Source organism: Nomascus leucogenys, chromosome 2, assembly GCF_006542625.1.
Source record: "Nomascus leucogenys isolate Asia chromosome 2, Asia_NLE_v1, whole genome shotgun sequence".
In the NCBI taxonomy this organism is placed as follows: domain Eukaryota; kingdom Metazoa; phylum Chordata; class Mammalia; order Primates; family Hylobatidae; genus Nomascus; species Nomascus leucogenys.
In genome coordinates, this window is record NC_044382.1 from 18432219 (window position 1) to 18445011 (window position 12793).

The 12793-nt window shown below is 47.4% G+C and overlaps 1 protein-coding gene and 1 long non-coding RNA gene across 6 annotated transcripts in view; both read left to right on the top strand.

Moving 5' to 3' along the window:
- CCNJL (cyclin J like) overlaps window positions 1–12793 on the top strand; it is a 57501-nt gene that overhangs the window by 26996 nt on the left and 17712 nt on the right. For 4 of the 5 annotated variants that reach the window (XM_003268604.2, XM_030825647.1, XM_030825652.1 and 1 more), the window contains one exon: window positions 1345–1558. In XM_003268604.2, the coding sequence (XP_003268652.1) occupies window positions 1345–1558 (214 nt within the window). Of the gene's footprint in view, window positions 1–1344; window positions 1559–7191; window positions 7279–12793 lie in introns of those variants that run through there. The other variant, XM_030825666.1, reaches the window with a different exon arrangement.
- Window positions 4320–6715, top strand: LOC115837944. The gene is made up of 3 exons (XR_004032968.1): window positions 4320–4727; window positions 6015–6322; window positions 6690–6715. It is a non-coding gene; the product is annotated as an uncharacterized LOC115837944 (long non-coding RNA).

Genomic DNA, 12793 nt, shown 5'->3' on the forward strand with positions numbered 1-12793 from the left:
GAGCCTGCCATAAGTAAGCTTTCACATTCCTTTCCTGCCAACTTACTTCCTGTTTTCCTTCAATTATACTTCTTTTTAGTTTCCTTCTTTGGCAAAATGTTGCAAAGACATTTCCTAAACAAGTAGTGTCTAGGCTGGGCGTGATGGCTCAGGCCTGTAATCCCAGCACTTTAGGAGGCCACGGTGGGAGGGATCACTTGAGGCCAGGAGTTTGAGGCCAGGCAACACAATGAGACCCCTGTTTCTACAAAAAATACAAAAATAATGAGCTGGGTGCAGTGGGGTATGCTTGTAGTCCTAGCTACTTGGGAGGCCAAGGTGGGAGGACTGTTTGAGCCCAGAAGTTCATGGCTTCTGTGAGCTGTGATTGCACCACTGCACTCCAGCCTGGGTGAGAGGGGAGACTCCTCTCTTAAAAAAACAAACAAACAAACAAACAGTGTCTAATCTAGTTTGATTAAATGGTAAATATGAGAGATACTGCACATAAGAACATTTTTATGTTGTAAAAATCCTTGTTGGTTTGATATCTTTTATTGGTTTTTCTTGAGTTAGACAAATAAGGTAATGTGGCAGTATATAAATTGCAAAGTAGAAGTAAAAGTCATCTAGTCACCTCCCGGGGGCGTGGGAAGTATCATGATATCTGAACTTACTTTTAGAAAAAAAATATATATGCATGTAGAGAGAAAGAAGGCAAATGTCAAAAATTAGGGAATTGAGGTGAAGGGTATTTGGGAGTTCCTTGTACTATTATTTCAACAACTTTTTTAGGTTGGTTTTTTTCAAAAACCTCTCTCTTGTAATCCTACCCTCAGAAAGAATTAGATGTGGATCCTGAGAGTTCACAAGTGTGCTAGGCATTTTACATACATTTTAAATTTAGTTCTCAGCTCTCGGGGAGGAAACAAAGGTGATGGCCGGTGACCAGGGTCACACAACTTGGCTGAGTAGTGGAACCAGAATTTGGATGTGTTACTTCAGACCAGACCCTGGGGAAAAAAAAAGAATTTGGACTTAGACCTCTGACCCCAAGGCCTTTATTCCTTTATGGCCTTGTGTATCTCAAATAGCATACCTTTCCCCTGGGAAGGAATGACTGGCTTCCTCTGTCATCCTCTAGGTCCCTGATACTTTATGAGTCTGTGCTTAGCGAAAGCAGATGGGAGATAGCCCAAGAGGGGCTGCCATCCTGGGACTTGCAGGAAAACTAAGAAGGGTATGGAGGGAATTGTCACCTCCCATTCAGTCAGCAGGCAGGCCCTGAAGTCCCATTTCCTGGGACAGCCGAGACTGTCGGGAGGCGGCCCTGACCATCACCCCTCCGCCCCGCCTGTCCTCCAGGAACTGAAGCTGCCCGCCTTCCGAGCCCACTCCCCACTCCTGAAGAGCCGCCGGTTCTTCGTGGACATCCTGACCCTGCTAAGCAGCCACTGCCAGCTCTGCCCTGCAGCCCGGCACCTGGCTGTCTACCTGCTGGACCACTTCATGGATCGCTACAACGTCACCACCTCCAAGCAGCTCTACACCGTGGCCGTCTCCTGCCTCCTGCTTGCAAGTAAGCGAAAACCTACGTCTTCCTCCGCGCTTGTGTGGTCTCCTCCCCCTCAGTGCGCCTGGCTGCTTCCAAATTACTTTACATTTTGACGATCTTTGCACGTCTTATATGTTCATCCTTCACTGAGCGTTTTTTAGCATCAACATTTTTAGATGCAACGTTTTTTAGCATCTTTAATGTACCAGACCAAGTGATAAGGATGTTAGCAGCTTGTCTCAATTAATCCACACAGTGGCCCTAGGAGACAGATACTCTTAGTATACCCCACTTCACAGAGGCACAGAGAGGTGACGAAGCCAGTTTTGGGCTGCCCGGGTAGTATATGGCAGACAAGATTTGAGCCCAGAACTGCATGGTGTCAGAACCTGTGCCCTCAACCTCCTGTCTCCTGCTTCCTGGTATGGGGGATCTGAACGTGCTGGGAGGGGAACCCTAGCAACCACTGTTCATAAGGTGTTTTGAAATGTGACTGCTTGATTTGGACCTAAGCAGGATCCATTGTGTGGTCACCAGGCCTGGGCACAGCCCTCTTGGGGTTTGCACCTTCCAAACAGGCCTCACTAAAAACACAGCGTAGCTTTGACCATCTGTCTCTCCGCCTTGGTAGGGATTACTGAGTTAATTCGCTGCTACTCAGATGATCTCCTTAAAACACAGTTCTGCCATGCCACCCTGCCATTTAACATCACCCCATAGTTTACCAGCAGTCTTAGGATAAAGACCAACCCTTGAGTTCCTGCCTCTTTGCCCTGTGCCTTTCTCCTCATCACTTCCTGGGTTCCAGCCACACTGGCCAAGCCCCCTCTTGTCATAGAGCTTTGCACATGCTGTTCTCTCTACCTGGATTGCTTCTCGCTCCCTCCTGCTGCCCACCTGGTTCTGGTTAAACATCACCCAGGCTCTATATCCCTGTGAAAACCTTCCCCCACTGCCCTCAGCAGGTGAGCTCTCCCAAGTATGCAGACCCTCAGCGTCATGTGCTTTGAATTAACAACCACCCCCCCCCATGGATAGCAAGTTTCAGGGATGGAAAGGAGCTTGGCACATAGTAAGACCTCAAAAATAAATTGTGGAATCAGTGAAACTAATGGAGCTAATGGTTCCTTGAGAGCCAGGCCTCTACACTTCTCTAGGTTGCCCTAATGCAGAGGAATGGAATGCCCCAGAGGCCTCAGGCTCAAAGTGGCCAGGTACAATTAGGACATTTCTTTGACATCTGGTATTTTATCCTTGACAGTCAGATTTTACATTCTCCTCTGAGATATGTTTCTGTCCTATTTCATTATTCATTTCCCCTGCCTGCCCTGCCATCCTTCATCCTGCTTGGTGCTGCAGGACTATGGCACCCACTTTCTTCTGTAGCTTTGTCTGCTTTTGGCAGGCTTCCATAAACCCTATGGGCACGATCACCCAGTTCCAGAAGCACAGATTTAGAGTTTTCAGAATTCTGTCTCGTTTTTGACGCTGGCACCTTTTACCTGCTGTTGTTCGTGATTCCATTGGCTGCTTTAGGCTCATAGCCCCACATTTGGTGATTTTGCTCTGTCTTGGGCCAACTGGATTCCCTTGTTACACATGGGAGCCAGTCTTGCTGGGTGTCCAGCCTGTCTCAGCACCCCAAATCAACGTGCAGCCCCCTTTCATCTGCAGGGCTTGTGAAACATCTCCGGCTGTGGAGGGCACACTGGGCGTCGTATTTCAAGCAGCACAGGAGAAATTCGTGCCACGGCCTTTGGCCTGCTGCTGTCTGTGATCTATGGGCTGCATCGAGGCCTGCTGGGGGCAGGGGACTTATATTTCTCCATGGGGCCATGGAAGCTCTCCCCGAGTGTCTGTCTGGGGAGCTGGGATGTGAGGCACACACTGGAGACTCCTTTGTGCTGCTGCCGCCTTGGCGGAGAGAGGGAGTGTTTCAGATGGAGAGGCAGACGCCCTCACCCACGTGTCTGAGGGCAGCACAGCCTCAGGCAGCAGGAACGGATTTTTCAGGACACCTGCCATATGCTGCAGAGACCAGAGGGAAGAAAAGTTTCCATGACAGCCTGAAATCCTATTCTTCCCTCCTCCCCTCTCCCCAGGCCATTGTGGGCCACAAGGGGGATCCCCTTGCCTCGGGAAGTTTGGAGATCTGCTAATTTGGTACCAAATTATTCTGAGATAAGAAGTGCTGGGGTTCTTGCCCCCCGCCATCTGTCAATCTCACGTTTTTAAATCTGCTTCCAGATAGACAGGAAGGCCAGGCATGGTGGCTCACACCTATAATCCCAACACCTTGGGAGGCAGAGGCAGGTGGATCACCTGAGGTCAGGAGTTCGAGATCAGCCCACCCAACATGATGAAACCTTGTCTCTCCTAAAAATACAAAAAAATTAGCCAAGCCAGTCGGATAACCTGAGGTCAGAAGTTTGAGACCAGCCTGACCAACATGGAGAAACCCCATCTCTACTCAAAATACAAAATTAGCTGGGCATGGTGGCGCATGCCTGTCATCCCAGCTACTCAGGAAGCTGAGGCAGGACAATCGCTTGAACCTGGGAGGCAGAGGTTGCGGTGAGCCGAGATCGCGCCATTGCATTCCAGCCTGGGCAACAAGAATGAAACCCCATCTCAGAAAAAAAAACAATTAGCCAGGCATAATGGGTGCCTGTAATCCCAGCTACTCAGGAGGCTGAGGCAGGAGAATTGCTTGAACCCAGGACGGGGAGGTTGCAGTGAGCCAAGATGGCGCCATTGCACTCCAGGCTGGGCAACAAGCGCAAAACTCCATCTCAAAAAAAAAAAAAAAAAAAAACAGACAGGAAGCAGAGATGGGATTTTCTCACCTACCTACAGCCCCTTCTTCCCAGTCAAACAGGACTCAGCCAGGGGCCCATGTCTGCGGGCCACAGGAGGAGGCAGAAGAAGCAAAAGCATTTCGTCATTCCACAGTGGACACGTGGCAAAGACACCCTCTCTCCCTCAGAGTTTATTGTTTGCATCTCCTACCTTAACACAGGATAGAAATGTACTATAAATATAGTATACAGATCACTATACTGTAAATGAAGTTGAGCCTCCCTCTTTTATAATCTTTCATCTTATACAGCACCCCTCCTGCAATGTTTTTTTGTTGTTCCTGTTGTTTAATGAAAAGGATAATTTGACAACATGGAAATCCCACGACTTCCAGGTGAGTTGGCTTTGGCAGTGCCCCTGAATCATCGGCATCAGCGGCTGTGGCTTCCTTCCTTACTGTTCTGTTTCTATACGCTGGACTGCATGCCAGGCACTTTACACACGTCACACGGATCCTCACGACCAGCCTATGCGGTCGTGCTGTCACCCACCCCTTTTATAGGTTCAGAGAGGCCACGAAACTTGCCCAACTTGTAGTGTGGGGTTGTGTGTGTGTGTTTTTTTTTTTTTTTCAGTAAAGAAAAATACAACCAGGCACAGTGGCTCACACCTGTAATCCCAGCACTGGGAGGCTGAGGCAGGTAGATCCCTTGAGGCCAGCAGTTCAAGACCAGCCTGGCCAACATGGAGAAACCCTGTCTCTACTAAAAAAAACCCCACAAAAATTAGCTGGGTGTTGGTGGCTCATGCCTGTAGTCCCAGCTACATGGGAGGCTGAGGCTGGAGAAATTGCTTGAGCCCGGGAAGCAGAGGTTGCAGTGAGCTGAGATCATGCCACTGCACTCCAGCCTGGGTGACAGAACAAGACCCTGTCTCAAAAAAGAGAAAAGAGAGAGAGATAAAATTCATGCCACAATATAAAATTCAGGATTTTAACCATTTTAAAGTGTACAGTTGAGTGGTGTTTAGCACCTTCACGCTGTCTCTACTTCCAGAACATTTTTATCATCTTAAAAGGAACCTTTGTACCCATTAAGCAGTCACTTGCCATTTCTTCCTGCCCCCCAGCTCTGGCAGCCACTAATCTGCTTTCTGTCTGTGTGGATTCGTCTATTCTGGCTATTTTATATAAAGAGGATTATACGATATGTGACCATTTGTGTCTAGCATTCTTCTCTTCATACAGAATTTTGAAGGATCATCCATGTTGCAACACGTATCAGTACCTCATTTCTTTTTTTTTCTTTCTTTTCTTTTCTTTTCTTTTTTTTTTTTTTTTTGAGATGGAGTTTCGCTCTTCTCGCCCAGGCTGGAGTGCAATGGCACGATCTCAGCTCATTGCAACTTCCACCTCCCAGGTTCAAGCAATTCTCCTGCTTCAGCGCCGCCCCTCAACCCACACCGCCCCGAGTAGCTGAGACTACAGGTGTGTCCCACTACGCCCGGCTAATTTTGGTAGAGACAGGGTTTCACCATGTTGGCCAGGTTAGTCTCAAACTCCTGACCTCAGGTTATTCACTCGCCTTGGCCACACAAAGTGCTGGGATTACAGGCGTGAGCCACTGCGCCCGGCCTTCATTTCTTTTTATGACTGAATAATATTCCATTGTATATCCCACAGTGTGTTTATCCAGTCATGTGTTGATGGATGTTTAGGTGGTTTTCACCTTTTGGCTATTGTGAACAGCACTGCAATGAACATTCAGGTACCAGTTATATTTGAACACTGGTTTCTAATTCTTTTGGGTATATGTCTGTGGGTTGGATTATGGGTCATGTGGCAATTTTATGTTGGACTTTTTGAGACACCTTGGAGTTTTGCTTTTGCTTGGTAGTTGCTGCCTGGAGATGACTGCAGTGTTGAGTCTTTGGCCCCAGGGCATGGACCACCCTGAGGAGGGAGGGAGGATTGGGGAGAAAGCCAGGAGGGTAAGAGGTGACCTTTTGCTAGGGTAGCTAGGCCTTAACTGTAAGATCTTATTATTTTGTACAAGAAGTGTGAGATACGTTTTTACTTTTAAAAACCTGAAAGAATTTAGCCAGGTGTGGTGGCACGTGCTTGTAGTCCCAGCTACTTGGGAGGCTGAGGTGGGAGGAACTCTTGAGCCCAGGAGGTGGAGGTTGAAGTGAGCTGAGATCTTGACACTGCACACCAGCCTGGGCAACAGAGCCAGACCCTGTCTCAAAACAAACAAACACAAAAAAACTGAAAGGTACAGAAGTACCTAGTGCAAAAAATTAGTTTCTCCCCTTTGCTCACAGTCCCACTCTCAAAGTTTTGTGTGAATCCTTCCAGACCTCAGCCGGGCGCGGTGGCTCATGCCTGTAATCACAGCACTTTAGGAGGCCAAGGTGGGCGGATCACTTGAGATCAGAAGTTCAAGACCAGCCTGGCCAACATGGTGAAACCCCCACTCTACTAAAAATTCCAAAAATTAGCCAAGCATGGTGGCACACACCTGTAATCCCACCTACTCAGGAGGCTGAGGTGGAAGAATTGCTTGAACCTGGGAGGCGGAGGTTGCAGTGAGCCAAGATTGCACCACTGCACTCCAGCCTAGGCCACAGGGCAAGACTCTGTCTCAAAAAAAAAAAAAAAACAAAAAACAACGAAAACAACACAAATCCTTCCAAACCTCAATGTGTTTTCATAACTGGGAAAATAAACTTATTTTCACTTATGGGGGGAGAATGACTCATAGATTACACCCTTACACACTACCCAGTGAACAAAACTGCCAGATTCCCTCTCCTCATTCCTTTTCCATTCTTCCTTTTTCTTCCCCATCTAATTGCAATTCCATCGTACTTTTTCTGTTTTCTTTCACTGTTACTTCCGGACCCTGAGCCTGAGCCTGTCCCTGAGAAAACAAGGTTTCTCACTGGTAAGTGGTTTTCCTCTGTCCTCTGAGCCCCTCCTGCCCCTGGCCCACTGCCTGTTGTCTGTGAAAAGCAGTGGCAGCTGAGGCTGATAGATCTGACTCTTACAGTAAAGTTCTGACTTCTGGTTTCTGTAGGTGGGGCCACATCCTGTGCTGACCTTCGTGCTGGCCCCTGTCCTCCTCCCTAGGAGAGAGAAGTGTCTGGCAGGAGGTGATCACATGGCCTTTCTTTCAGGGGAGTGGGAAAGCCCCTCTCTCTGGCTCTGGTCCTCCTGCAGAGCAGGGTCCCTTAGCTGTGAGTCAGTCATGCTGTGCTGAGCTTGCCTGTGAAAAGGCCCATCTCCTTACTACAGATTGTATTTTTTTTTTTGAGACAAGGTCTCACTCTGTCACCTAGGCTGGAGTGCAGTGGCGTGATCTTGTCTCATTGCAACCTCCGCCTCCTAGGTTCAGGTGATTCTTGTGCTTCAGCCTCCCGAGTAGCTGGGATTACAGGCACACACCACCACATCCAGCTCATTTTTTTATTTTTAGTAGAGTCGGGGTTTCACCATGTTGACCAGGCTAGTCTCAAACACCTGACCTCAAATGATCTGCCCGCCTTGGCCTCCCAAAGTGCTGGGATTACAAGCGTGAGCCACCACACCTGGCCCTTACTATAGATTTTTAAAATTACAATTATTATACTCACTTGTAAAGTGAGATCCAAAGAATAAAATAAAAATCCTTTTCCCAATCCCAGGTAAACCCTGGGAACAGTTTCTTCCGAATTTGATCTGGTGTATTTTTCTGGAATTGTTCCATGGATATACAAACAGTTGATTCTCATTATTAACAGATTCTGTTCTTGGGAATTTGCCTACTTGCTAAAACTCTTTTGTAGACCGGGCGTAGTGGCTCACGCCTGTAATCCTAGCACTTTGGGAGGCCAAGGTGGGTGGATCACCTGAGGTCAGAAGTTTGAGACCAGCCTGGCCAACATGGGGAAACCCCTTCTCTACTACAAATACAAAGAAATTAGCCAGGCGTGGTGGTGGGCACCTGTAGTCCCAGCTACTCAGGAGGCTGAGGGAGGAGAATTGCTTGCACCTGGGAGGCAGAGGTTGCAGTGAGCCAAGATCGTACCACTGTACCACAGCTTGGATGACAGTGAGACTCTGTCTCAAAAAAAAAAAAAAAAAAAAAGTGGCAGCACTTTCGTGGTGCTTCGCAAACACGCATAGAGCTGTGTGTCCCATATGGATTGACCCATACCCATATTTCAAGCCAAGACCCAGTAAGAAGCACTCTGCCTTCTTCTTTCACCTCTCACACTGTAAACAAATGTGTTTTTAGTGGACTTAGTGCCACATTTTTCATATTTTTGTGCTTTTTGTTGGTGATTTGGGTGTCAACAAGTCTCCAAGAATAGAGCTGAAGTGCTGTCTAGAGCTCCTAAGGTCAAGAAGGCTGTGATGTGCCTTGTAGAAAAAAGCCTCTATTAGAGAAGCTGTGTTCAGGCAGAAGTTATAATGCTGTTGGCCATGAGTTCAATATTAATGAATTAATGTATTAAACAAATACACAACACAAAGTTATAGGCTGATCAGTTGATGAAATGTTGTGATCGGAGGCTTGCAGGAACCTAACCTTGTACCTTCCCCTAGGAGCAGTGGTTCATTATTCACTAATTGAGTGTTCACAATGGCTTTATAGAGCATAACTGATATGAATAACAAGAATTGACCAGATATATTTACACAGCTGGGTTACTGCTAAAGGTGCTTTCTTCATAGTATGTTAGGGAACCTCTTTTTCCATCAGTGCTTGTGGATTTACTTCACTCTTTTTATTGACTGCAAAGTCCTTTGTTTTATAAACACTGTCATTTATGTAATGATTTCTCTATTTTTGGACATTTAGGTTGCCATCTGTTTTTTTACTGCTGTATACAATATGACAGTGACTAGCTTTTTCCCTGTATCTTTGCAAACTTACATGAGTCTGACTGTAAGATAAATTCCCAGAGGTGGAATTGTTTTGGTCAACAGGTAGGTACACTGAAGATTTTGATAAGTAGTGCCAAATTGCCTTACGGAAGCTTTAACTCAACCAACAGCTGATGAGATCCGTTTTTCCCTGAATTTGAACTTCATTCGTGGGAGCCTTTGGAACTGTTAGCATTGGTGGTATAGTGGTGAGCACAGCTGCCTTCCAGAAAAACATTTATTTGACTTATTCTCTACCTAAACAATAAACTATAAAAGAACAAACAGTGTCTCTTCTCCATCCTGGCCCCTCACCCGTGCCCACTTCGGCTTCTCTTCGGTGCTCCCAGCCACGAGAGCCTTTGCCCTGCATTTCTGCCTTTCCCTATCCAGGAAGCACAGACAAGGAATCCTTTCCAGACCGATTGCTTTTAGTGCCTGTTAAGCCTCATGTCTTAGGGCAGATACCACTAAAAGCTATTGCCTGCCAGGTACCTGCAGTGGGGCTTCAGGAGATTCTAGGAGAGGCCTGTCTTCCTCCCAGTAAAACAGCATCACTCCCCCTGCATCCTCCATCCCCCACTCACCCCTGGTTTGATTACTTGGCAACTGTTGCTTCTGAAAAGCAGCTTCTTTGACAACAAGGCAGGGGGCGGGATGGGGTCTCCCCATTGGAGATTTCAGAAACTTGAAAGCAGTCTTAATCCTTTCTGGTGGACAAGGATGAATGAACATGCTGCTTCCTAGCGTCATCACATCAGCTCTCCCCAAAGCTGGGAAGGCTTGAGATGCCTCCAAGGCTCTAATTGTAGGCAGCAGGTGCAAATGGGGCAATATTTCCAGGTGGTCTTTTTCAGGGGTGTATTTCTGACAAAACATGAGATTTATTGATAGAATTAAACCTAAATCTGCAAGGAAACGTGGCAGCGCCCTTGCAGGAGATAATTTAATAGCTCCCTACATCTTATGCAAGAGTGGTCAGGAGGAAACTCCATTTCCTCCCTGCCGTGGAGAGCATTTGAAATGCTTGAGCCTTTCAGTGTTTGAACATTTCAGGAATCAGAACAGGTCTTAAACATTTGACGTGTGCAATTAAAGTGACTATTGCTTATCTTTCTTCCAAAACACTGCCATGACATCAATGGTGCTTCTCTAATCAGTGCCGTTTGGGTGGTGGCCACGCGGCACGGGGCAACTGGAAAAGGTGGTCTCTCACATTAGTGAGAGCCATGCTAAGCAAATCTGGGCACGGGGCTCGAATGTCACAGCACAGTGAGCGGAGGACATGGTGATTTTCCATTTCCTGTTCCATCTCTGCAGACTGGCAGGCTTAGAGCTGTTTCAGGGGAGGGATTTTGTGTAAACTGCCTGTCAGACAGCTAGCTGGGCCGGAAACTCTTAAATTGCCTTAGCAAGTTTAACACCCAGACCTGTTTATCCAGGGCCTAACTTTCTGGGCTCTGCATGGCTTTTTTTATTTTAATTTTATTTTTGTTTTCCGGGAGTGGGGGTTGTATTTCAAGCTGCATGAATTAATTGAACATGCGGTGTTCAGGAGCCCCTGATCACAGCAGCCCACCCCTCACCACCCAGGCACTTACCTATCAGTATTGTCGGTTGTGATAGCTAGCACTGGCAGGGCAGCTTTGGTTGGTTTTGAAATCCGTTTCAGACTCAAAGGAGATATGTCGGCCTGTTCTATCCCTTGGTGCTAAGGTTAGAGATTATTTTTATGTGTGGAGCATTTGCCTGGATTTTTGAGATCATCTTCAAGGAGTGTGTGTTGCCTCCCTCCACCTCCTAAATCTTAATTTTAATTACAAGCATTGTGGTGTCTAGACAGGAAAAGTCTCTCTTTGTCACCAACGTAGTGAGGTTTCTGGGACTTTTCTAGGGAAGTCTGATGCCTCCCGACTTGTAGGTACTTGTAAAACAGGTTCATGCTGAGATATTCTTGGACTGGAGCAGACCTACGTTCTGGAACGTTCTCTGGCAGTTATTCTGTTAGCTCTGGCTTCTAGATTCCCAGCAGCAGGGTCTTGCCTTCTGAGGAGTTTAAAGTGTTTTTTATCAGCAGGAGAGTAATATTTGTTCCTGTAGAAAACCAGAAAATGGGAAAAAATAAAAATAACAAAATAAAAATCACTTGTAATCTCACTACATTTCTCTTTTCTATAATCGGAACCTGCGGTGGAGGGTAAATCCTAGCCTCCGTGGTGATGGGATAGTTCATGTTTATTGAGTGTTTATTTTTATTTATCTTTTTGAGGCAGGATCTTACTCTGTCACTCAGGCTGGAGTGCAGTAGCATGATCACGGCTCCCTGCACCTCAGCCTCCCAGTACCTGGGACCACAGGCGCATCCACACCACCAGGCCCTGCTAATTTTTTTTTTTTTTTTTTTTTTTTGAGACACCGTTTCACTCTGTCACCCAGGCTGGAGTGCAGTGGTGCAATCTCGGCTCACCGCAACCTCCGCCTCCCAGGTTCAAACGATTCTCCTGCCGCAGCCTCCTGAGTAGCTGAGATTACAGGCGCCCACCACCTCACCCAGCTAATTTTTGTATTTTTAGTAGAGACAGGGTTTCACCATATTGGTCTGGCTGGTCTTGAACTCCTGTCCTCAAGTGATCTGCCAGCTCCGGCCTCCCAAAGTGCTGGGATTACAGGCGTGAGCCACTGCACCCAGACTTTTTTTTTTTTTTTTGGGAGAGACAAGGTTTTGCCATGTTGCTCAGGCTGGTCTCTAACTTGTGTGCTCAAGCGGTCCACCAGCCTCGGCCTCCCAAAGTGCTGGGATTACAGGCATGAGTCACTGTGCCCAGCCTATATGTCACACAGTGTTCTGAATTTTTTACACAGATTTACTAATTTAATCCTCAAAACAATTCTATAAGGTAGGCTGTAGTTGTATTTTCCCCAAGTATCAGAGGAAGAATCTGAGGCGCAGTAAGTTGGGACACTTCCCTAAAAGCATACAGCTAGGATGTGGCTAGTAATGGGGACCCAGGTTGTCACCTTGGGGTTGACTCAGTGGCTCTCAGCCACTGTACAACTATGGCCCTAGTTGTACAGCCAGACCACGTCCTTCCTTGGCTGTGCCAGGAAGACTCAGGTCAGAACACGGAGAGATTGCTGGGAAACTCCTGGGCACACTTCCTTCTGAGCCAGCAGAGCAGCATTTGTGCTGACCCCGATGAAAACATCAGCCCTCAGGACCAGCTCTTGTATCTGGAAGCATCTCCCCTCTGAACCTCAAGGGCGGTACCCAAGATGGCCTCTCCTTTTCCTTCTCCCTGTTCCCCGCACGGGTCAGAACAAAGGATCAGGGTCCCCAGTGCCCACACATTCAGCGCTGCAGCCCCATCAGACCTGGGCCAGAAGCAGCCCCTGGTGAGTTAGGAGTGAGCTTTCTTTAAAGCAGTGACACCGAAACCTTGTTTCGTGACAGGAGATAACTCCTATCCTCCATACGAGGACAGAAGCACTTGTGGGACGCCAGCCCCAGATGCCAGCTATTCGGGTGACAAATGGCCCCCGCCCCGCAGGCC